At 59.1% G+C, this 25,095-nt stretch overlaps 2 protein-coding genes across 3 annotated transcripts; both read right to left on the bottom strand.

Moving 5' to 3' along the window:
* Nucleotides 1-3,117: 3,117 nt before the first annotated feature.
* On the bottom strand, nucleotides 3,118-14,144 carry SCARF1 (scavenger receptor class F member 1). 2 transcript variants are annotated; one of them, XM_029082125.2, is made up of 11 exons: nucleotides 14,022-14,144; nucleotides 13,489-13,550; nucleotides 12,952-13,053; nucleotides 11,372-11,897; nucleotides 8,848-9,066; nucleotides 8,036-8,164; nucleotides 6,815-6,918; nucleotides 5,790-5,910; nucleotides 5,251-5,372; nucleotides 4,994-5,134; nucleotides 3,118-4,708 (listed from the first exon to the last, which is right to left on the bottom strand). In XM_029082125.2, exons 1-11 carry the CDS (start codon nucleotides 14,120-14,122, stop codon nucleotides 3,894-3,896), a joined length of 2,442 nt encoding a protein of 813 aa, XP_028937958.1. In that variant the 5' UTR covers nucleotides 14,123-14,144; the 3' UTR covers nucleotides 3,118-3,893. The 2 variants fall into 2 exon arrangements, with proteins under 2 accessions (XP_028937958.1, XP_028937959.1); XM_029082126.2 differs by having other exon boundaries at nucleotides 4,202-4,708; nucleotides 4,994-5,097.
* Nucleotides 14,145-17,891: 3,747 nt separating this feature from the next.
* Nucleotides 17,892-25,036, bottom strand: LOC100085562 (Rab interacting lysosomal protein). Its single transcript, XM_029081716.2, has 8 exons — nucleotides 24,784-25,036; nucleotides 23,878-23,959; nucleotides 22,401-22,507; nucleotides 22,086-22,265; nucleotides 21,268-21,425; nucleotides 19,803-19,925; nucleotides 19,075-19,158; nucleotides 17,892-18,538 (listed from the first exon to the last, which is right to left on the bottom strand). The coding sequence occupies exons 1-8, from the start codon at nucleotides 25,006-25,008 to the stop codon at nucleotides 18,373-18,375; spliced, it is 1,125 nt and encodes a 374-aa protein (XP_028937549.1). The 5' UTR covers nucleotides 25,009-25,036; the 3' UTR covers nucleotides 17,892-18,372.
* Nucleotides 25,037-25,095: the final 59 nt, after the last annotated feature.

Genomic DNA, 25,095 nt, shown 5'->3' with positions numbered 1-25,095 from the left:
TCCCGCTCCTTTTATTCCCACCCCGAGAGGAAAAACACCGCTCGGCGCTGATTGGCCGAGCCCGCGCTGGAAACAGGCGGGGACCAATCGCCCGCCGCCCGCCCTCTCGGCAGCGAGCGCGAGCCGGTTCCGGCCGGACCGACACACAAACAAGGAGGCTGGGGAGGGGGAGGGGGGCGGGGATGGGATGGGATGGGATGGGATGCGGGGCGGCCGGCTCCCTCCCCGACTCCCGGGATCCCGCTTCCCAGACCCCCCGATTCCCGGCGGGAATGTCGGCCTTCCCTCCTCCACACTCACACACACGCTTACGCTGCCCCGCTTCGCACCTCCCCGCCATCCCCCCACCCCCACATGGAAGGCCCTCTCCATCCCTCCCCCGGCAGCTCCCGGATTCATCCTTTATTGAGCGCTTACTCCGCGCGGAGCACTGGACTAAGCGCTTGGAACGGACAATTCGGCCACAGAGAATAATGACGTTGGTATTAAGCGCTTACTATGTGCAGAGCACTGTTCTAAGCGCCTGGGGGGGGATCCAGGGTCACCAGGTTGTCCCATGAGAGGCCCACAGTCTTCATCCCCCTTTTACAGATGAGGGAACAGATAGAGACCATCCCTGCCCCTCGCCGGGCTTGGATCCCCCTTCCTCTCCCCCACCCCGTCCCACCCGCGGCCCCGGGACCCAGAAGGACCTGCCTTCTAATTCTGCCTCAACCACTCGTCCGTTGAGTGACCTTGAACGAGTCACGTCACTTCTCCGGGCCTCACTTAATGCGTCTGCAAAATGGGGATTAAAGCTGTGTGTCCCGTGTGGGACCTGATCTGTGTCCAACCCGATTTGCTGCTTTGCACCCCAGCGTTCAGAATAGTCCCTGGCATATATAGTGACCCCCTTCCTCTAGAGAAGCAGCGTGGCTTAGTGGAAAGAGCTCGGGTTTGGGAATCAAAGGTCGTGGGGCCTAATCCCGGCTCCGCCAACTTGTCTGCTGTGTGGCCTTGGGCAAGTGACTTTGGGCAAGTCACTTAACTTCTCAGTGCCTCAGTTCCCTCATCTGTCAAACGGGGACTAAGACTGGGAGCCCCACGTGGGACAACCTGATTCCCCTGTGTCTACCCCAGCGCTTAGAACAGTGCTCGGCACACAGTAAGCGCTTAACAAAAACCAACATGATCATTATTAAGTCACTTCTCTGTGCCTCAGTGACCTCGTCAGTAAAATGGGGATTAAAAGATGGGAGCCCCACGCGGGACTATCCTGGATCTAACCCCAGCGCTTAGAACATTGCTCTGCATCTAGTAAGCGCTTTTCCCCCGCGATTGAGTGGCCGCGCCACGAAGTCAGGGTGGGGGTGGACGTCGCACGAGCTCCGCCCCGAAAGCTGCGGCGGGGAGATTAGAATGGGAAGCCCGGTCCGGCCCTCACGGGGGTCCAACGGAGCCGGACAGGACGGACGGCGAGCCCTCCTTCCCCTGGCTTGCACCACGCTCCGCACAGCGCTCCGCGCAGCGCTGCCCGCAGCCCGCGCGCGCCCCCTGCTGGACCCGTCCCCGGCCTGCGCCCCCTGCTGGACCCGCGGCCCGCGTGCGCCCCCTGCTGGACCCGTCCCCGGCCTGCGCCCCCTGCTGGACCCGCGGCCCGCGTGCGCCCCCTGCTGGACCCGTCCCCGGCCTGCGCCCCTGCTGGCCCCGCCGCCCGCGCGCGCCCCCTGCTGGCCATCAGCCCAGGACCGATCCTTGGGGGGGGCCACCGGGGGTCGGGGGACCCTGGACCTCAGGAGCCCGGGGCCTGGTGGGGGGGTTTTACTAAGCGCTAACTATGCGCCAGGCACTCAATCCGACATGGATTTAGAGAAGCGGCGTAGTTCGGTGGAAAGACCCCGGGCTGGGGAGTCAGAGGTCATGGGTTCGAATCCCACCTCGGCCGCTTGCCAGCTGTGTGACTGTAGGCAAGTCACTTCGCTTCTCTGGGCCTCAGTTCCCTCATCTGTAAAAAAGTGGGGATGAAGACTGTGAGCCCCACGTGGGACAACCTGATGACCCTGTATCTACCCAGCACTTAGAACAGTGCTCTGCACACAGTAAGCGCTTCACAAATACCAACATTATTATTATTTATTTGTGTATCTATCTCTTTTTAATTTCTATTAATGTCTGTCTCCCCCGCTCTAGACTGTGAGCACGCTGTGGGCAGGATCGTGCCCCTCTGTTGTTATAGCGTATTCTCCCAAGCACTGAGTACAGTGCTTTGCACACAGTAAGCGCTTCCTCCTTGCCCTCAGCACTATACTTATCTGTATATATTATTTATTACCCTATTTATTTTGTTAATAAGGTGTATATCTCCTTGATTCTATTTATCTTGATGATGTTGTCTTGTTTTTGTTTTGTTCTCTTTTGCTCTGCTGTCTGTCTCCCCCCGTTTAGACTGTGAGCCCATCGTGGGGCAGGGATGGTTTCTATCTGTGGCCGAATTGTACATTCCAAGTGCTTAGTACAGTGCTCTGCACATAGTAAGCGCTCAATAAATACGATTAATTGAATGAATAATAAATACGATTGAATGAATACTAAGTGCTGGGACAGATACAAGCAAAGTGGGTGGGACACAGTTCTTTCCCACGAGGGGCTCACAGTCTGTGTGTGTGTGTGTGTGTATGTGTGAACGTGTGTGCTTTGGGGGACAGGGGTGGGAGGCCAGGGTTGAAGTTCGAGCTGATGGGGCTCCACCCCATCACAAGGACCTGATCTGTGTCCAACCTGTAAGCGCTTAACAAATGCCACAATCATTATTATTATCTACCCCAGCACTCAGTAGAGTGCCTGGCACTTAGTAAGCGCTTAACAAATGCCACAATTATTATCTACTCCAGTGCTGAGAAGAGTACCTGGCACATAGTAAGTGCTTAGCAGATACCATTAAAAAAAAAAAAGAAACGTGGCTTGGGGTGGGGATGGGTGACATTAGGAGACAGGAGAGTGAAGGAGACAACAGAGCCTGGGAATTAGGGGTTCATCTAGCTGGGGATCCCTGCTGCTGAGCCCAAACCTCTATGCCAGATCCTGACAGAGCAGAGAGTGGTGAAGGGGGTTCAGGAAGAAGGGGCCAGAACACAGACCCAGAGTTGAGGGTTTTAATTTAGTACTTAATTTGCACCAGAACTTTCGGGGGCCCAGCCTCTGAAACTGACAGATCACAGCCCCAACACCTCTGGCCTTCCATTTACAAAAGTTAAAAAGACGTTTCTTTACGATTTATGAACGTGGATGCCAACATCTAACGCTGGCACGGGACCACACTAGCATTAGTTAGGACAGTAGATGTGGCAGACTTATTGTCTTTAATCCCCCCTCCTACTCAAAGTCGGTACAAATGTAAAGTGGACGATGACATCATCTCTGGAGCCCCAGGCACCTCTTTCGTTACGAATCAGGCCTTGTGACAGTTCCATCCCACACAAGGAGCGGTCATCACAGTGGCCTCATGCTCCCGGGGAAGGGGGCTGCGGGGTGGCCCTCCCAGATTAAGTGGGACAGAGGCCACGGAGGGGTTGGGGGCGGGGGGCGGGAGGGAAGTAGGAGAGTTTGACGTCCAGAGACACCCCACCCTAGTCTGTAAACTCGCTATGGGCAGGGAATGAGACTACCAACTCTGCTGAATTGAACTCTAAGTGCTCAATAAATGCCAACAGTGATGATGGCAAAGGCCTAGCCATCCCCAAACACCCGCAGTTCAACCCACTCTAGGCCATGGAGAGAGTCCATGGGGGAGAAAGAAGGTATTCCAGAACAGCGGATGGTCCGGTCCCCCCACCCTTTACTGGGAACAAAGACACGGGTCTGTCTCAGTCTCTCCCCCTCCACACCCCTCCCCACACCCATAAGCCAGAAGGACCCTAAGGATCTGCAGGGGCAAGATTGGGGGCCACGTTCTCATACTGGGGCTCCTCTTCTTCCTCCTCCTTCTTCTCCTCCATCAGGTCCTGAGGCTCCCGCTCGGGACCACCTCCGCAGGCCACCCCAGCGGCCTGCTCCGGGCTCGGAGCAGATCCGGCCGGTTCGAGGGCCGACGCGGCCGGCAGCTCCTCATACCGGGGCGCGTCTGGGCCCTGGGCTGGGGCGGGGGATCCCTTATCCCGAGCCAGGGACCGGCGCGGAGGCTTGGGGATGCTGGCCTTGGGCTTGGGCCTGGCCTCCGCCTGGCCCCGCTGGAAGCTGCCGAAACGGCGGAGCACGGCCTGGACGGGCCCTTCGCCCCCACGGGGCGTCCCCGCCAGCATGTAGATGGTGGTCACCGAGCCTGCGGCCTCCCGGCTGCCGCCCTCGATCGCCTCCACCCGCTGGGCCACCGTCCGGCCCCCGGCCAAGGGCCGCCTGCGGCCGCTGGCCACATCCCGGGGGGAGGCAGCGCCGGGAGACTCCTGGTCCTCGGGCCGGCCCTCCGGCCCCTCCGGCCCTTCCGCCCCAAGCCCCTCGGCTCCAGGCTGGGCCAACCGCGAGAGTCTCTTGGGCTTTTTGGTGGGGCTGGGAGGCTCCCCGGAGGCGCGGGAGTCCTGGGGCCCAAACTTGGTGCCTTCGGCAAAGGAGACGGACGGGCGCTTGGCCTGGGCCAGGCTGGAGGTGCGCGGGATGGCGAAGGGCGTGGAGGCGTCGTCGGGGTGTGGGAAGGGGCTCTCTTCGGGGCCGGGGGGCTCTCCACTGGTAGGGGGGTCTATGGTGGCAGGAGGGAAGGGGAACAGTTGAGGGAACAAAGGAGGGAGAGCCAGAGAGGGAGCCGGAGCCGATCAACCGGGCAGAGGAGCCAGGCTCGTCCCCGTCCCTGGCTTTGCCCCTTCCATCCAGCCTGCTTGATGGGGATTCCTGTCCCCAGCCCCGGTCTCAGGGAGGGAAACTGAGGCCCAGGGAGAGGACGGGGGCAGGAGCCACGGTCTGGGAGTCAGTGAAGCCCGAGGTCAGCGGAGGGTCACCCAAGGGGAACCGAGGGGCCAGGCGGTACCTTCTCGGGGAGGCACGCAGTAATCCGGCTTGTCGTCCTCGGAGTCGGGATCGGAGGAGAAGGAGTCGTCGGAGGCCCAGCCGGCGGAGGGAGGCTCGATGAAGCTGTGGTTGAAGGGGATCTCAGGGTCGTGGTGAGAGACTGCAAGGAGAGGCCAGGCCGGGCAGGGGGAGGAGGAAGGGCAAGAGCTGCCCAGAAAGCTCCACCCCCTCATGCCCCTCCCCATGCTCTCCCCACAGCCCCACCTCCACGCTCACCTGTGACCCTGGGGAGCTTTTGGCCACTGAGGGAGCCACAGGGCAGGGCGGTAGCCAGGCTGGTCAGGGCCCCCTGGACCTGCAGCTTCACCCGGGACACGGTGGAGCCGTCTCCCGCCGACCTGGGGGCAGGCACGGAGGATGGGGGTGCTGCTGGGACTGACAACCGTTAGCCCTCCACACCGTATTCCCTATCCAAGCAGCAACATCCAGCCGGGGGTGGGAGGAAATCCTGCAAAGGCTCCCCCACCACACACCCCGTCCTTCCCCCACCTGTCACCTGACCCTCCGCTCTCCCCTCACCTGCTTTCTCCACCCTCACCGGCCCCTCCCTCGTCCCCTTCACTTGTCCTCCCCCTAGGCCCTCACCTGCCCGGCCCCAACCCCTCTCTCCCTAAACTGGACCTCTCCGCTCCTCTCCCCACTCTCTGCCCAGTGATCAGGCTCCCACTCAGAGGCAATCTGGGGCCCCGCGACCCCAGGGTCTGATCTGCGTGCGTGTAAGTGTGTGCGCGAGCCCACCCGTGCACGCCCCGTACCTGTCCTTGGGGTCCTGCCGCAAGGCCCAGCAACAGCAGCAGACGCAGGAGGCGATGCTGAGGAGGAGCAGCGACAGAGGGACCAGGACACCCACGATGAGGGGAGCCCGGGACTGGAGCTCTGGGGAGGGGGTCAAAGGTCAGTGTAGGGGGGTGGGGGGTAGTCGGCGGCAGGAGTCCCACCCACAAGCAGTGACGATGATTCCCACACCGCTTCTTCCCATCCCACTAAGGCAACACCTCCTCCTAGAGGGCTGAGTCCTCCACTCGCTTGCCCTAACTAGTTCAAATCCCGAGGTTCAAATCCCGACTCTGCCACTTGCCTGTTGGGTGAGCTTGGGCAAGTCACTTAACCTCTCTTTGCCTCATTTTCCTCATCTAGAAAATAGGAGAAGATCCCAGTTCTGCCTCCATGTTAGATTGTGACCCCTGGGTGGGACAGGAATTGTGCCCAATCAGATTCTCTTCTATCTAACCTGGTGCTTAGCACTGCGCTCGGCATCTGAGAGGTGCTTAATTAATACCCTCATTGTTAGTATTACTGGGTGGAGTGGAGAGGGGGAGAAGGTGCAAACTTCATTAGGGGGTGTAGGGGAGAGAAAACTGAGCTGGGAACAGGGGCAGGGGGTGGGCCTGAGTCAGCTGAAATCCCCGGGTCCAGCCTGGACCAAGCAGAGCCCCGGAGGGTGGATCCATCCCCAGCTGGAAGCCCCGACAGAGCTCGGTCTCCCTTCCCAAGCCAGAATGGGCCCCGCGGACACAGCAAGGCCCGGGTGCCCGGGGGCACAGAAGTGCCACACTTGCCAGGAGCTGATTCCCTCTCTGGTTGGAGAAGCCTAAAACGGGGGAGACCAGCCTGGCTAGCCCCTCCCTGGGGCCACTGCAGGCCAGCAGGCCTGTAACTGCAGCCATCTACGTCTCGCTGACTGTCCCTTCTCTTCTCGGCTGCCCAGAAGGCCACTCTAAAGGGGCAGCCCTTCCCAAGTCCCACAGTGCCCCCTCTGCTACCCAGGGCCGGGCCTTACTCAGTTCACAGTCCCCAGAAACAGGGTGGCAGGTCCCCGCCGAGCAGCCACAGGGGAGGGAGCAGTTGTCTCCATGGAAGCCAGACGGGCAGGTGGTATTGCAGCTGCAGAGAGAGAGGAAGGGAGGGGACAGAGAGAGAGAAACGTGGGGAGAGGCACGGCTGGCCGGCTGGCCGCAAGCAGCTTGACCTAACTCGACCCAGCGGAGCCGGTTGGGCGGGGGGCAACGGGGGAAGGGAAACGGGGACTGGAGACCCCATCTCTCCCCCTCACATGGCCTCCACCCCCCACCAGCAACACGTGGGCCCAAGTGGGAGGGACGGTCCGGATAGTGAGGTCAACTCTGGGCTTCTTTGCTGGCTCCACCCTAAAGCTTAGGACCACGTAGAACTCAGGTGTTTCCCTACAGATCCCACCCAGGCCCAAGCGACTGTGGGGCAGGAATTCCCGCTGCTGTCTTGCCAGCTGTCCCGGACCTACCGTTTGCCTGCTGCGTAACCTTGGGCAAGTCACTTAAGCAAATTAGACTAAACTCGTTGTAGGCAGGGAATGTGTGTGTCTATGGTTATACTGTACTCTCCCAAGCACTTAGTACAGTGCTTTGCACACAGTAAGCACGCAATAGATATGACTGAATGACTTAATCTCTCGGGTCCTCAGTTTCTTCCTGTGTTAAATGGGGATGAGGCAGAATGGAGACCCTTAGGTGGGACAGGGACTGCGTCCACTTTCCTAACTTTCTATCTATCCCAGTGCTTAGCATGTGGTTTTTTGTTTTGGGAGCGTTTTATGGTATTTGTTAACAGCTTACTAAGTTCTAGGCACTAGGGTAGATTTGAGATAATTGGGTTGGACACAGTTCCCGTCCCACATGGGACTCACAGCCTTAATCCCCCTTTACAGGTGAGGTAACTGAGACACAGACAAGTTAAGTGAGGTGTCCAAGGTCACACAGCAGAGAGGTGATGGAGCTGGGATTAGAACCCAGGCCCTCTGACTCTCAAGCCCGTGCTCTTTCCAATAGGCCACACTGCTTCTCATAGTTGCCACTTTATAAATGCCATAAAGTTGTGTGCGTGTGGGAAGAAATTAGGTTCTAATGAAGGCCCTGTGAGGGCTGCAGTTCTGAAGGTGAGAAGGTGAGAAGGGAGGGGGCTGCAAACAGTTGGACCTGACTCGACCCAGTAGCCTTCCCCTCCCCTTCCCACCCCCACCCCTTACCTAGGACCCCAGAAGCCAGGGTTGCAGACACACTCTCCAGACACAGGATCACAGGCCCCTTCTTCACACGCTGGACACACAGAGCTACAGTTTTCTCCGTAGGTGCCCAGAGGGCAGGGGTCTTCGCACCTGGGAGGGGGCGGCGTTTGGGAATGGGACAAGGAGGTCTTCCCTCCGGGGCTGACCCCACTCCCTTTCCCAGGCTGTGGAGGGTGACCCCAAAGAGGGCCTCATTTCCACTCAGCCTTGCTGCCCGGACACTTGCCCTTGAAAAGGAGCCAAACCTCAGACTCTGAGAGGAGGCGGGGAGGGGAGAGGCTGTGAGGAGTGCCCTGATGGACAGGAAGTTCCTTGAGGTCAGGGATGGGGTCTTCTGACTCTATTGTACTCTCCCCAGCACTCCGCATGGTGCTCTGCACACAGCAAGTGCTCAGTAAATACCACCGACTGGCTGACTTGATCAATCTCCCAACCCGGTGGCCGAAGGGGCTGGGAGATGAGGAGGCTGAAGGGAAGGGGAGCTGAGCTTGGCGGTTGAGGGCAACTCAGCGAAGACCAGGTTTCGGGGGAGCCCCAGCTGAGGGCTGGCTCCATCAGCCAGGCCTGGGGCAGAGGGAGAGGGGGCAAGGGGAGAGGGGTGGGAGTGCGGGGCAGGGGAGGAAGGGGGAAAGGAGAAGGGGAAGAAGGGGGGAAAGGGAGAGAAGAGGACAAAGTGAGGGGAAAAGATAGACAAAGAGTGGGGTGGAAGAGGGAGATGTGGGCCGGAGACAGGGGCGGGTGGAGGAGAGGGAGGGGAGAGCCACTTTTCTCACCTGGGCCCCGTCTGGCCAGGGTCGCAGTGCTGGCAGTGCCCACTGTCGGGCTGGCAGGTCTCCCCTTGCCGGCAGGGTGGGCACGAATGCTCACATCTCTCCCCGAAGGTGCCGGCGGGGCACGGCTCATCGCAGCGGGTCCCGTTCCAGCCGGGCTCACAAGCTGGGCAGGCGCCAGTGTCTGGGAAGCAGGCCTGGCTTTTCTGGCAGTGCCCGCAGCTGGGGAGGGCCGAGGCCGGGGGGGGGGTGAGGGAGAAGAGTGGGTAGAAGGAGAGGTTCTGGTTAAGGGAAGGGATCAGATTTGCAGAAACAGAATCCCTCCCTCTGGTCCCAGCACCATCCTACCCCTACCCCCAACCTTTGCCTACCCCTTGTCCCTGCACTCACCGCAGCAGTAATAATAATAATTATTTTTATTGTGTCATCTGTTAAATGCACACTCTGTTCCAAGCACTATAGCAAGCACTCTACCAAACACCTGGGACTCAGTAATAACAATGATGGTACTGGTTAAACTATGTACCAAGCGCTGTTCTAAGTACTGAGGTAGATACAAGGTTATCAGGTTGGATGCCGTCCCTGTCCCACGTGGGGCTCACAGTCTTAATCCTCATTATTTGCAGATGAGGGAAATGAGTCCCCAAGAAGTGAAGTGACTTGCCCAAGGTCACACAGCAGACAAGCGGCGGAGCTAGGATTAGAACCAGGATTAGAGAAGCGGCGTGGCTCAGTAGAAACAGCCCAGGCTTAGGAATCAGAGGTCACGGCTCCGCCACAGGTCAGCTGTGTGCCTTTGGGCAGGTCACTTAACTTTTCGGTGCCTCAGTGCCCTCATCTGTAAAATGGGGATGAAGATCGTGAGCCTCACGTGGGACAACCTGCTTACCCTGTATCCACCCCAGCGCGTAGAACGGTGCTCGACACAGTAAGCGCTTAACAAATACCAACATTATGATTATGATTATCTAGGTCCCGCCGGCTCCCGGGACGGTGCCCCATCCACTCGGCCACACTGCTCCTCGCTCTTAGTAGAAGGGAGAGGAGGTATGGACCGCCCATTTTACAGACGAGGCAACTGAGAACCAGAGAAGGTAAGTGTCTCTTCCAAGGCCGCAGAGCAGGCAAGCGGCAGAGCTAGGATGGGAACCCGGGTCTGCAGACTCGGAGAAGCAGCGTGGCTCAGTGGAAAGAGCCGGGGCTTGGGAGTCAGAGGTCGTGGGTTCTAATCCCGCCTCCGGCCACTTGTCAGCTGGGTGACTTTGGGTGAGTCCCTTCAATTCTCTGGGCCTCCGTGACCTCATCTGTCAAATGGGGATGAAGACTGTGAGCCCCACATGGGGCAACCTGATCACCTTGTATCCCCCCTACCCCCAGAGCTTAGAACGGTGCCAGGCAGATAGTAAGGGCTGAAGAAATACCATCATTCATTCATTCAATAGTATTTATTGAGCTCTTACTATCATCTTTGCAGTAGGCCAGGCTGCCCAGCCCTGCCCCTTGCCCCCCTCCCCTTACTGCCCTCGTTTTTCCTTCGTCCTGTTTGGCTCTGCCGTCCGACTCCCCCGATTAACCCGTGAGCCCGTCGTTGGGCAGGGATGGTCTCTAGCTGTTCCCCAATCGTCCATTCCATTCATTCCTTCGATAGCATTTATTGAGCGCTTACTATGTGCAGACCACTGGACTAAGCTCTTGGAATATCCAACTGGGGAACAGAGACAACGACGGGCTTCCAGTCTAATCGGGGGGAGCCAGCGGACAAAAACAAAAGAACGTAAACACGAGAAGTAGAATCAAGGGGATGGACACCTCACTCCAAGCGCTTCGTCCAGCGCTCCGCCCTCCCCTCAGCACTGTACTCGTGCGCTCAACTGTATATATTTTCATCACCCTATTTATTTTGTTGATGAGATGTACATCCCCTTGATTCTATTTATTTGCTATTGTTTTAACGAGCCGTTCATCCCCTCGATTCTATGTATTGCCACTGTTCTCGTCGGTCCGTCTCCCCGGCTTAGACCGTGAGCCCGTCAAAGGGCAGGGACCGTCTCTACCCGTTACCGATTTGCCCATTCCAAGCGCTTAGTACAGTACTCTGCGTGCCTCAGTGGAAAGAGCCCGGGCTTCGGAGTCAGAGATGATGGGTTCGAATCCCGGCTCTGCCACTCGTCAGCTGTGCGACCGTGGGCAAATCACTTCACTTCTCTGTGCCTCCGTGACCTCATCTGTGGGATTCAGACTGTGAGCCCCACGTGGGACCACCTGCCACCCCAGCGCTTAGAAGAGTGCTCCGCACGTAGTAGGCGCTTAACCAACACCAACGTTACTATTATAGTGAGCGCTCAGTCAGTCCCGTGGAATGAATAGTAAGCGCTCAATCGATCGACTGGGTGGATGAACGGATGCCCTGCACCCAGTAAGCGCTTAACAGATACCAAGATTATTAACCTGATTATTCCGCCCCGGCTCTCCCACCCCTCCTCCTCCACCGGGCCTCGCCCCCTCGACCTGCCCCGTCCCGACTGACCTGTCCCGGCACTGGAGGCCAAAGGAGCCGGGAGGGCAGGGCTGCCGGCAGTCGAGGCCCCGGTAGCCGGGGTGGCAGGCGCAGTGTCCGCTGTCCGGGTGGCAGCGGCCGTGTCCGCAGTCGCAGGGGTCCCGGCAGTCGGGGCCCCACCAGCCCGGCCGGCAGGCGCAGCGGCCGGTGGTCGGGGAGCAGGGCGAGCCGTGGCAGGGGCAGCGGAAGCTGCAGCGCCGGCCCCACCAGCCGGGCTGGCAGAGGCAGCTGCCCAGGGCGGCGTGGCAGAGGCCGCCCGCCGGGTTGCACTGGCAGGGCCGGCGGCAGGCCGAGCCCCACCAGCCGGGCTGGCAGCGGCAGGCGCCGCTCAGCGGGTCGCAGCTCCCGTGGGCCCCGCAGGAGCAGGGGAACTGGCAGAGGCCGCCCCAGCGGTCCGAATGGCAGGAGCACTGCCCGCTGGCGGGGTGGCACTGGCCGTGGGGGTGGCAGGGGCAGCTCCGGCGGCAGTCGGGGCCCCAGTACTGGCCCGGGCAGCCTGCCCCGGGGGACGCTTCGTTAGGACCTTCCGCCGCTCTCGCCCAGGGGGGCCCCCGACGGGGCTTCCCTTCCCCTTCCCCCAGGGGGCCCCCGAGAGGCCTTCCCCTTCTCTCCCCTAAAGGCCCCCCCCGACGGGGCTTCCCTTCCCCTTCCCCCAGGGGGCCCCCCGAGAGGCCTTCCCCTGCTCTCCCCCAGGGGCCCCCCGACGGGGCTTCCCTTCCCCTTCCCCCAGGGGGCCCCTGAGAGGCCTTCCCCTTCTCTCCCCTAAAGGGCCCCCCCGACGGGGCTTCCCTTCCCCTTCCCCCAGGGGGCCCCCGAGAGGCCTTCCCCTGCTCTCCCCCAGGGGGCCCCTCGACGGGGCTTCCCTTCCCCTAGGGGGCCCCCCGAGAGGCCTTCCCCTGCTCTCCCCCAGGGGGCCCCTCGACGGGGCGTCCCTTCCCCTTCCCCCCAGGGGTCCCCGACAGGCCTTCCCCTTCTCTCCCCTAAAGGGCCCCCCGACGGGGCTTCCCTTCCCCTTCCCCCAGGGGGCCCCCCGAGAGGCCTTCCCCTGCTCTCCCCCAGGGGCCCCCCGACGGGGCTTCCCTTCCCCTTCCCCCAGGGGCCCCCGACAGGCCTTCCCCTTCTCTCCCCCAGGGGGCCCCCGACAGGCCGTCTCCCCTAAGGGGCCCCCCGACGGGGCTTCCCTTACCCTTCCTCCAGGGGGCCCCCGAGAGGGCTTCCCCTTCTTTCCCCCAAGGGGCTCCCCCTTCCTTCCCCCAGGGGGCCCCCGAGAGGCCGTCTCCTTCTTTCCCCCACGGGGCTTCCCTTGTCCTTCCTCCAGGGGGCCCCCGAGAGGCCCCCTCTTTCCTTCCCTTTCCTGCCCGCAGGGGGCCCCCGAGAGGGCTTCGAGGCCGGCGCCCCGCTCCTCCGCTCCCCCCGCAGCATCCCCGTGGCGTGTCCCCCCCCCCGCACCCCGGGTCCCCGGCAGCCCCTCGCCCCCTCCCGTGTGGGTGATTCACGGCGGCGGCGGCGGCGGCGGCATCGCCCGCCCCCGCCTTTTCCCGCTGACTCACGGGAATTGCACTGGGCCCCGAAGTAGCCGGGTTTGCAGCGGCACAGGCCCGGCCGGACACACACTTCCTCCGCTCCGCAGGCGTCTTCCCCATCACAGATGGCTGCAACCACCGCCCGGGATCAGGCCTCCACCAACACTCACACCTACCCCACCCCCACAACCCCCGCCAAGCCAGTAGTGCTCCCCGGCCCGGATCCTGTTTTCTTCTGTTGTGTCTCCCCCCTTCTAGACTGTGAACCCGATGCTGGGCGTGGATTGTCCCTCTCTGTTGTCGAATTGTACTTTCCAGGCGCTCAGTACGGTGCTCAGCACACAGTAAGCGCGCAATAAATACGATTGAATGAATCCTGCCACCAGAGCCAGGCCTGGGCGCCCAAGGGGGCCTCGGGGGACCGGGCGAGCTAGGGATGAGGGTGTTGAAGGAGCTGGGGGGGCTGGAGAAGAGGAGCAGGGGGAGGGAGGCTTGGCATAGGGAGCACCACAGGGGGGTTGGAGCAGGAGGGACCCGTTGGGGCCGGGGTCTCCGGACACTCACCAGCGGTGCACTCCCGGCCTTCCTGCCTCCAGCCGGGGCAGCACACGGGCTCTGAGGGAAGGCTGCAGGACAGACGGGGTCAGGGAGCGGGGACCGTGGGGACGCTGAGGGCCCGACGCCCCGGGGGCTGGGGGAGGGAGAGGGCTGAGGGGGCCAGGCAGGCCGCGGGGGTCCGAACCCAGAAGATCTCTACCTCTGGGGGCTCCTCCCTCCACGTGCCACGGCCCGGGTGCCCCGTCCGGGTGGCCTCCTGCCACACTGCCCTCCTTGCCACCCCTGCTCGCCTCCAGCGCGGCCCGGATCCCCTTGCCTCCCCAACGCCGGGCCCACAGCTTCCTCTACCCTCCACCCAGACCCCAGACTCCTCCATCTGATCCCCCTGACCTCCCAAGGACACATCTACTCCCTCCAGGACCCCTCACTCACCTCCCCACACCTCACCCTTTAGCCCCTTTGCCTCCCCCCCGCCCCCGCATCTCCCAGCCTCCATCTCCGGCCTGGCACTGCACTGGCCAGGCACTGGCCCAGCTCACCTCCCAGCCTGGCAGACGTTCTTCCCGCCAGGATCCAGGTCCGGCCCCCCGAGGACCCCCCGCAGCCAGAGCAGCGGGACCAACGGGATGAGCAGCCCCATGGCAGCCAGCGCAGGCTCTGGCCAGTCTGACTGCCACTTCCTCAGCCTGGTCAGGGCCCCCGCACCCTCCCACCCCAGCCCACCAAACACACACACACACATACACATTTCCTCAGGATCCTTTCCTGAGGAAGCCCTAAAGGACCCACCCTCTGGGAGTGGGGGGCGGGGGAGTGAAGAGATGGTCCTGGAGGGGCAGGAGTCCTCCCTCCAGGGGGTGGACGGGACAAGACGGTCTCCTGAAAGAGGAGGCTAAGAAGCAGGCTGCCCTCCCCCTGAGGGGTCCACTAAAAGGTTTTTTTTTGCGGGGGGAACTTGGAGGGCAGAGGGGTGGTCTGAGGAGGAGGGAGGCTGAAGGTGGCATTCTGGGGTGAGGTGGGAATGGGGACTGAGGGGTGTCCACCCTGGGGAAGAGGGTGGTCTGAGGCAGGGGGATGGCGGCGGGTGGCAAGCCAGAAAGTGAGGGGAGGAGGGCTTGAGCGGGGAGAGGAGGGGACATCTGAGTCAAGGTGTTGAGGATGGTATCTGAGGTGGAAGTCTAGGACACAGAGGGAAGTCTGAGGTTGGCGGAGGGCGGTCATGGCTGCAGGCTTGGGAGGGAGAGGTGGGGGATGGGGGAGTGCTATGTGACCCCTCAGTCCTCTCGCTTCCTCTGGGAGTCCAGGGAACCCCGACGTGAGTAGCTTGGGGTGGAAACCCCCGTGGAGAAGCACCTCTGACTGTGAAACCCACAGGGGAGAGAGACTGTCTGAGCTGACTAGCGCATCTCCCCACGGCGCTCAGCACAGTGCTTGGCCCTTAGGAAGCGCTGAGCAAATAGCAGGATTATTATTCCCATTACCCGGCTTCGGGAAGGTCTCAGCCAGCTCCCGGCCTCGTCCCTCCAGCCGGCCCTCCCGGCTCCACCGGCTCCTCAGAGCACAGGAAACACCTTGTTCCTGAGAGCCGGCAAAGTCAGGGCCTTTTCCGTTCAGAAGGAGTTGGGAGGGGGTGGGATACGTGTGGGTGGGGGGAGGAAAACAAAGCCCAGAGGTGAAGGGCGAAGAGAAGGGAAGGGAGCCGGGGAAGGCCAGCCTCTTCCCGAATCGAAACTTCGACAGCAGCCTTCAAAGCCAAACCTCTTCCCTGGCTGCTTTTAACCTACCACCTCCCTCCCCACCTCCTAAAAGCCCATCTCCCCATTCATTCATTCATTCGTATTTATTGAGCACTTGCTGTGTGCAGAGCACTCTACTAAGCACTTGGGAAAGTACAATACAACAATAAACGGTGACATTCCCTGTCCACAAGGAGCGTACGGTCCGGAGGCTGTAAACTGTAAGACTTCCCCAGGAAGTCTTCCCAGATGAATCCCTCCTGGTTCCCGGCATCCCAAGGATTGAGGCTCAGGAGCAGTTGGATTCCCCTTTCAAGGAAAGTTTTCCCAAAGGTTCTTGATCTCTGAAATGGGTGTTTTTTAATAGCTCCCTTTGTCTACAACCGTCCCTTGTTCTCTGGGTCTGCCCTCTTTATTTAGTCTGACCGTGACTCAATTGTTCATTTGTCTCTCCTACACTTCAGCCCCTAGGCAGAGCTTAATAAATATTATAATCATCAATCATTCCAAGGGAAGCTTGAGGACTGAGGGGATCACATGGCTCTCCCTCATCTCCTCCAACCCGCTGCCAGGACTGCAGCCCTGATCCCCCGACCTCACACTTCCCTCTCGGTCCTAGACTTCCACCTCAGACACCATCCTCTGTAGTATTTACTGAGCCCTCCCTATGCTGAGCACTGTACTAAGCAAATAGGAGAGGATGAGAGAGATAATAAAGATCCCTGCCCTCAAGGAGCTTACAATCAATTACATTATTTGTGTTGGCATTCTTTTTTATGTTTTATACCTCTGTCACTCATGTTTTTAAGCTATTTATATACACGCCTGGCTAATGTTGCACTCACAATGGACAAAAAATAATGTCTTGAACCAGTTTTAGCCAATGTGAAACCCTGAGACATTGCTGGGTCAGACCACTGACCCATCCAGCTCAACACCATGGCAACGGGATGCTGGGAGAATCTACACGATAGCTATCCGCTTTGGTATCCATGCTAACGTTTAGGGATATACCATCCGCTAATTTGTCAGTGACCTCTTACCTGCAAATTTATCCAAATTCCTTTTAAACCTATTTTCTGCCAGAACAACTTCCTGGAAAAAAAATTTCAAGTGCTCTCCTGCCACTGTGTGAAGAAGTGTCTTGTTTGTTTTCCACCTGCCACCCTCAAGCTTCATGCTTGCCTGTTGGCATGGGATTAGAGGAACGGTCAGTCAATCGTGATTTATTGAGTGTTAACTGTGGGCAGAGCGCTTGGGAGAGTACGATATAACAACAGACACATTCGCTGCCCACGACAGGCTTACAGTCTAGAGGGGGAGACAGACATTAATATAAATAAAATTACAGATATGTACTTTAGTGCTATGGGGCTGGGAGGGGGGATGAATAAAAGGAGACAGTCAAGATGTTGCAGAATGGAGTGGGAGAAGAGGAAAACAGAGTTTAGTCAGGGAAGGCCTCTCGGAGGAGCTGTGCCTTCAAGAAGGCTTCGAAGGACGGGAGAATAATTGTCTGTCGGATTGAAGAGGGAGGGCTTTCCAGGCCAGAGGCAGGATGTGGGCGAGCAGTCTGCGGCGAGTTAGGCAAGATTGAGGTAGAGTGAGAAGGTTGGCATTAGAGGAGCGAAATGTGTGGGCTGGGTTGCAGGAGGAGAGTAGCTAGGTGAGGTAGGAGGTGGCAATGTGATTGAGGGCTTTGAAGCCAACGGTAAGGAGTTTCTGTCTGATGTGGAAGTGGATGGGCCGCCACTGGAGGTTCTTGAGGAGTGAGGATAAGTGACCTGAACGTTCCTGTAGAAAAATGATCTGGGCAGCAGAGTGAAGTACAGACAGTAATTTTGTACTGAGTCTGACATCCATAATAATTCTAATGAAGATGGTATTTGTGTTTGCTAAGTGCCAAGTACCGTTCTAAGCACCGGGGCCTTTTCAAGAGGAACAGATCAGACACAGTCCCTGTTCCACACAGGGATCGCATTCTAAGTGGAAGAGAGAACAGAGCAGCATGACCTAGTGGAAAGAGTACAGTGCTGGAACCCAGAGGACCTGGGTTCTAATCTTTGCTCCACCACATACCTGTGGTGTCACTTTTGGCATGTCGCTTTACTTCTCTGTGCCTCAGTTCCCTCATCTGCCAAATGGGGAATCAATAATACCTATTCTCCCTCCTACTTAGGACGGTGAGCCCTACGTGAGAGCTGATTATCTTGAATCTACCCCAGTACTTACTGCAATGCTTGGGCAGTTATACCTGGATTCAGTTTAAGGTTCCGCCTGTTATCAATATCCTGCTCCGTTCTAGAGTAAGTCTTTGCAGTGTCAATGTCTCAGGGGCTGGAACTGAAACCTTTAATGAAGTAAAGAGTGATTACTGGGGTGAGGACAAAGGGAGTCCCCTAAAGGTCGACGAGTGTGGAACCTGCATTGTCGGAGACTCGCTGTGTAGAGGATTCTGGCATCTCTCCCCTGCCAGCTCCAGCCAGCTGAACTCGGAATACTTCTTGGGCCTTTTGGGGTTTCCACATCTTTCAGCAAACCCCTGGGACAAACTCAGGATGCACTAGTGTAGAGCCCCAAGAGAGTGCCCAGCCCAGCCATCCGTTGCCAGGGTACTGGGAACCGGTGTGAGAAACTGGGCACCCCACCTCCAAAGTGACCAGAAACGGCACATCACCCTTGGGAATTTTTAATCTCCCTTCATCTGATAGCACAGCAGGCTGGGCAGGGAACTGGGTTTCAAGCCAAAATGGTCACAAACGGCCAGCAGCTCCATCCCTCCCTGTGGCAGCGTCGTACATCTGTGACGCTTCTTCTTTACACTGGAAGCCTTGCGGGCAGGGACCGGTTCTTGTCCTCCCTCCATCCAGGATCCGGCCCTTGGGGGTTCGGCGCCGGCTGTCGATTAGCTCCCCGAGCCGGGTCCCCGGGGGACTGAGACGGGCCGGCTCCTCAGCCCGCTGACCTCCATCCAGGTGGGAGGCTGAGGCTGCCCCGATGTCCTTCGTCTCCTCCCCCCGAGGACAAGATTGTTCCTGAGGGGAGGGGTGGGGCCGAGGCTGGGGTCAGGAAATACTGCTCCCCGGCAGCAGAGGGAAGGCCTTTGGAGAGCACAGGGGTCTTTCCCTCCATAAGAGTCGGGGCAGGCCTGGGCTCAGGGGGCGGGTAGGGAACCGGGAGTCCGGTCGGAGCTCGGGGAGGTGCCAGAGGGGGCAGGAGGTGATGGCGGCACCTTGTCGTCTGGGGGCTTGACCACGACACACTCAGCTGGGCACTCTGATGAGGATGATTCTGAGCTGCCGCGATACCACAGGCTAAAGCTGCAGAGAGAGAGAGTCAGAGAGGAGAGAGATGGGGGGTGAAAAACTGGGGGGGGAAAGAGAGGACGGGGGTAGGTGGGGAAGGGAGGAAAAGCAAGGGGGAAGAGGGAGATTCAGAGGAGGGATGGGATAGAGCTTGTTGTGGGAGGGGAATGTGTCTATCGTTATATTGTACTCTCCCAAACTCTTAGTGCAGTGCTTTGCATACAGTAAGTGCAGTACAATTGAATGAATGAATGAGCAAAGGGAAGTTGGCGGGGAGGGAAGAGAACAGGCTGATAGGAGGGGCGAGAGGAGAGCTTTGGGTCATGGGGCTGAGGAATAAGAAAAAGAAGAAAATAGTGAAGGAGGGCATAAGGGAGAGAGCAAAAGGACAGATCCAGTGGGTGGGAGATGGAGGGAGGGTAAGTTCTCGAGGGCAGAGTGACACCAGGGGGAGAACTGAGAAGGGAGGGGCTCTGGGGAAGAGGGGGACACTGACCCATTAGACAACCCTCTCTCCCTTGCCCACCCTTGACCCTTCCGCCCCAACATACAAGCTTCGGATTCTGGATTCGGGGGGCCCTGGACCCTCCTCACTTTCGCTGGGTGGTGGCAGCCAGACCCCGTCTTCATCGTCACTAAGGTAGAGAGAGAGTCAGAGTGAGAATCTGAACCCAGAAGCCCCCCTAAGCCCCTCCGGGAGAGCTGCATGGGGCAGTGTTTAGGGGTGGGGAGAACTGTACTCATTAATAGTCGGGGGAGTCGTGGTTCAGCCCCTTCCCCATCCAGAGTTTTGCCCTCACAGCCCTATAGGGAAACTCCAGGAGGGTCAGAGGGCAGCAAGGATAATCGAGGCCAGCCGGAGGACGGCAGAGGGGCAAGGGATGATATGAACTAGCAATGAGGAGAGGATGAACAGGAATAAAGAGCAACCACAACAAAAAAAGCCAAGTACCCCCAGTGACTCTAAACCTTTATGATACTGAGATACCAAGATCTCAGGCAGGCCTGGGTATCCCCCACGAGGCAGCCTTGTCCCTCCTGCCTAGGCCCCCTCATCCAGCCCACACCCCCGGGGAGCCTCGGGATGCCTCTCCTGAGTGAGGTGGGATCCAGAGTATCTCTGCCCAGGTCCTCCAACAGAGCAAGAAAACCCAGCAAGGAGAGACACCAGTACTGGCAGCAGCAGCAGGTGGCACCCAAGCCTGCTGCAGGGAGCACGGAGGGCATATGTGGCACCTGAGCCTAGCATGGAGGGCAGCCGGGGACCCATCAACCCCACCTGCTTCCCGGCTCCTCCACGGTCCCCAGCATCTTGGCCTTGATTTTCCTCCGTTGCTTCTTCACGGCCAGCTTCATGGCTTCCAGGAGCAGCCCTGGGATGGCAGGATTAGCCAGCAGCTCCCTGCAGGGCACCGAGAGCAGAGCATGAGGGTGGTGGGCGGCGGGAGAGAGGAGAGAGGGAGGGAATGGGGGCAGTGGGGGAGGAGGGGCAGAGACTAGTAACTGGCCTCTTTTCCTAGTACCTTGGGCTTCAGAAGCAATAATTTTATTTATTTGTCTTGATGTCTGTCTCCTCCCTCCCTAGACTGAGCTCATTGTGGGCAGGGCATGTCACTGTTTACTGTTGTATTATACTTTCCAAGCACTTAGTACAGTGCTCTGCACACAGTAAGTGCTTAGTAAATACGATTGAATGAATGAATAATGACAATAACAAAAGCAACAATAACAACAGTATTTGTTAAGTGCTTCTTGAGAAGCGGCATGGCTTATATGTAGGTCACGGGCCTGGGAGTCAGAAGGACCTGGGTTCTAATCCTAGCTCCATCACTTGTCTGCTCTATGACCTTGGGCAAGTCAGTTCTATCTGCCTCAGTGACCTCATCTGTAAAATGGGAATTAAGGCTGTAAACCCCATGTGGGACATGGACTGCGTCCAATCTTATTAATAATGTTGGTATTTGTTAAGAGCTTACTATGTGCCGAGCACTGTTCTAAGCGCTGGGGTAGACATAGGGGAATCAGGTTGTCCCACGTGGGGCTCACAGTCTTAATCCCCATTTTACAGATGAGGGAACTGAGGCACAGAGAAGTTAAGTGACTTGCCCACAGTCACACAGCCGACAAGTGGCAGAGCTGGGATTCGAACTCATGAGCCCTGACTCCAAAGCCCATGCTCTTTCCACTGAGCCACGCTATTAGCTTGTAACTACCCCAGCACGTAGTATACAGGGCCTGGCACATAGTAAGCATTTAACAAATGCATAAAAAAAGTGCTTACTACCTGTCCAGTACTAAGTGTTGGGACAAATGTAAGATAATCAGGGTGGATACAATCCCTGTCCCACACAGGGTTCACAGACTAAGGGGGAGAAACAACATTCAATCGTAGCTATTGAGCGCTTACTCTCACTGTACTAAGCACCTGAGAGAGCATATATACGTATATATTTACACATACATATATATATATACATACATACATTTATATATATAACAATATACAGACACGTTCCCTGCCCACAACAACAGGTATGGAATCACTGACTCCCCATTGTAGAGATGAGGAAACGGACGACCACAGCACCGAAGTGACTTGCCCAAGGTCTCACAGCAGGTAAGTGGCAGAGCCAGGAATAGATGCGGGGACTACTAAGCCCCAGGACAGGGCTCTTTCCACTGGGTACGTGACTTTGGTGGCGAGACCCCCTGTGGCGCCCCTTGCCAGGCCCCCATTTCCTCACCGCTGGTAATAGTCCAGTTCCTCCCGCAGCAGGAAGACGTTGGCTTTGAGCTCGTTGCGTTCCTGCACCACCTGCCGCAGCTCCTCCCGGCTGAACACGCCTCGCTCCTCTGCTTCGCCTTGGGCGGGGGGCTCTGTGCCCACCACCCCAGAACAGGCCTGGGGGTGGGGGAGCAAGAGGGTAGGGGGAGAGGACTTGTGGGAACTCCCCGAGTCGGACCCCGTTAGCTCACACGCCTCTCACTTCACTTCTCTGTGTCTCACTTACAAAACGGAGATGGAGGTTGTGAGCCCCACATGGGACGGGCACTATGTCGGACTCGAATTGCTTGTATCCGCCCCAGCGCTCAGTCCGGTGCCTGGCACATTCATTCATTCGATAGCATTTATTGAGCGCTTACTATGTACTAACCGCTTGGAATGTACAATCGGGCCACAGACAGAGACCATCCCTGCCCCGTGATGGGCTCACAGACTAAACGGGGGAGGCAGCCAGCCAGCAAAACAGATCAAAACAACATCATCGAGGTAAATAGAATCGAGGGGACGTACACCTCATTAACAAAATAAATAGGGTAATAAATAATACATACAAATGAGCCCAGGGCTGAGGGGAAGAGCAGAGGGCGGGAGGGGACAAATACCCCATTACTACTATCACGATTACTCCCCGCTCAGGGAGGGACAAGTTCCACCCCAGTGGGAGGGTCGCAGTCGGATCGGACCAGGGCCGGGCCGGGATCTTAAAGTGGTGGGGGCTGGAGGGAGGGAAAGGGAAGGTCGAGAAGGGCACAGGTTGCTTCTGCAAGTGTCACTTACTTCCTCCGGCCGGGTGTCCCGGGTTTCCCGGGTGTCCCGGGTCTCCGGGGCCGAGGCCGCCCCCTCCTGCTCCGCCCGCTCCGCCCGCTGGAGGGCGCTGCGCAGCTGGGCCTGCACCGCCGCCAGCTTGACCCGCAGTTCTCCGTTCATCCGCAAGAGGCGCTGCAGCTGCTCCTGCAACTGGACGGGGAGCGGGGCTCGCAGGTTGTGCGGAACGTGCGGGCCAGTCCCGCCCTGCGCCCGCTCCCCTCCCTCCGGGGGTCCTGAGCTTCCCCCGCCCGCCCTCCCGCCCGCCCGCGGGGCCGGTCCGCTCACCGCCTCCGTCTCCCGGCTCTGCTGCCGCAGGTCCCGGCTCTGCGCTCTCAGCTCGTCCCGCTGGCGGTCCGTCACCTCCTTCATCCGCCGCAAGAGGGCCCTCTCCTCTGGGGGCCGCGGAGCGCAGCGCGGCGCAGAGGACGGGAGCGGGGGGAAGGGGAGAAGGGAGGGGGGCGTCCATTCAGTCATTCATTCGATCCTATTTATCGAGCGCTTACTACGTGCACAGCGCTGTACCAACCGCTTGGAATGGACAATTCGGCAACAGAGACCATCCCTGCCCATTGACGGTTTCAATCGTATTTATCGAGCGCTTACTACGTGCACAGCACTGTACCAACCGCTTGGAATGGACAATTCGGCAACAGAGAGAGACCATCCCTGCCCATTGATGGTTTCAATCGTATTTTCGAGCGCTTACTACGTGCACAGCACTGTACCAACCGCTTGGAATGGACAATTCGGCAACAGAGAGAGACCATCCCTGCCCATTGATGGTTTCAATCGTATTTATCGAGCGCTTACTACGTGCACAGCACTGTACCAACCGCTTGGAATGGACAATTCGGCAACAGAGAGAGACCATCCCTGCCCATTGATGGTTTCAATCGTATTTTCGAGCGCTTACTACGTGCACAGCACTGTACCAACCGCTTGGAATGGACAATTCGGCAACAGAGAGAGACCATCCCTGCCCATTGACGGTTTCAATCGTATTTATCGAGCGTTTACTATGTGCAGGGCACTGTACCAACTGCTTGGAATGGACAATTGGGCAACAGAGATAGAGCATCCCTGCCCATTGACGGTTTCAATTAGCGCTTACTGTGTGCAGAGCACTGGGCTCAGCGCTTGGAAAGGACAATTCAGCAAGAGAGAGAGAGAGAGACCATCCCTGCACAACAATGGGCTCATAGTCTAGAAAAATAATAATAATACTGGTATTTGTTAAGTGCTTACTATGTGCAGAACACTGTTCTAAGCGCTGGGGCAGATCCAGGGTCATCAGGTTGCCCCACGTGAGGCTCCCAGTCTTCATCCCCATTTTCCAGATGCGATAACTGAGGCACAGAGAAGTTAAGGGACTGGCCCACAGTCACACAGCTGCCAAGTGGCAGAGCTGGGACCCAACCCTTGGCTTCTGTTGTGCCCTTCAAGTCAGTTGGAACAGTGCTCTGAGCACGGCAGGCATCACTTCGAACATTCAACAGTATTTATTGAGCGCTACGTGTGGAGCACTGTACTCGGCGCTTGAAAAGTGCTCTGGGCGGAGCGGGCGCTCGATAGAAGAAATTTTTCGAGGAGAGGGCAACCCCTTGCCAGCTCCCTCACCTGGCCAGCCCCCGGGGAGCCAGCTCGGAGGTGTGGGGCAGCCGAATGTGGTCCATCACAGCCCCCTCCGCCCGCCTGCGACCCCGCTCAGCTCTCCCAGTCCTCCCCGGGCCACGCCACCCCGCAGTCCCGGTCCCGCACTGACCCTCCGGGCCGGCCCGCAGCTGGCCGCGCAGCGCTTCGTTCTCCTCGTGCAGTCGCCACACTTCGGCCCGCAGCGCCGACACCTGAGCGGGGAGTGGAGGATGATAAGAATAACGATGATGAAGATAATAATAACGTTGGTATTTGTTAAGCGCTTACTAGGTGCAGAGCACCGTTCTAAGCGCCGGGGTAGACACAGGGGAATCAGGTCGTCCCATGTGGGGCTCACAGTCTTCATCCCCATTTTACAGATGAGGTCACTGAGGCACAGGGAGGTGAAGTGACTTGCCCACAGTCACACAGCCGACGAGTGGCCGGGCCGGGATTCGAACCCATGACCTCTGACTCCAAAGCCCGGGCTCTTTCCACGGAGCCACGCTGCTTCTCCGGATGGCATTTGTCAAGCACCGTTCTAAGCGCCGGGGAGGATCCCGGCTCTGCCACGTGTCAGCTGTGTGACCTTGGGCAAGTCACTTAACTTCTCTGTGCCTCGGTCACCTCATCTGTCAAATGGGGATTAACTGTGAGTCGGCGCTTAACGAATACCAACATTATTATTACAAGGTGAACGGGTCGTCCCCGGTGGGGGCTCACACTCTTCATCCCCATTCGCCAGATGGGGTGACCGAGGCCCAGAGAGGTGACTGGCCCAAAGTCACGCGGCTGACGAGCGTCCGAGCTGGGATTCGAACCCGTGACCGCTGGCCCACGCTCTTTCCACCGAGCCGGGAGGCCGAGGGGTGCGGGGGAGGCGGAGGGCGGGCCGGGAAGCGGAGCCGGGAGCCGGGAGCCGGGAGCCGGGAGCCGGGAGCCGGGAGCCGCCCCCGGCCCCCCGATGCCCCGCCCCGGGCCCCTCCCCGGGCAGGGCCGCTCCCGGCTGCGTCTGGGGGCGCCGGGAACCACTCACCCGTGGGGCCTCCGGCCCGGGCCCGCCGGCGAGGTCGTCCCGGGATCCGGCCGCGGCCTCCAGCAGCTCGAGGGCCAGCACCAGGTGCGGGACCAGCCCCGCCGCCGCGTCCGGCCCGAACCGCCGCGCCAGCCCCTGCAGCTCCGCGCCCAGGGCCCCCGCCAGCCGGTACACCAGCTCCGGGGCCGGGGCCGCCCTCCCGGGGACCCCCGACACCGCCTCCATGGCCGCCGCCGGCCCGGACCACCTCCCGGCCCGCCGGCCGGTCCTGCCTCCGGGCCCTTCCCCCAGTGGGCGGCGGGCCCGCCCCGC

The sequence above is a fragment of the Ornithorhynchus anatinus genome, chromosome 17 (assembly GCF_004115215.2).
Source record: "Ornithorhynchus anatinus isolate Pmale09 chromosome 17, mOrnAna1.pri.v4, whole genome shotgun sequence".
In the NCBI taxonomy this organism is placed as follows: Eukaryota; Metazoa; Chordata; class Mammalia; order Monotremata; family Ornithorhynchidae; genus Ornithorhynchus; species Ornithorhynchus anatinus.
The sequence above is the reverse complement of the archived record's forward strand: the minus strand, read 5'-3'. Positions and strand labels throughout refer to the sequence as shown.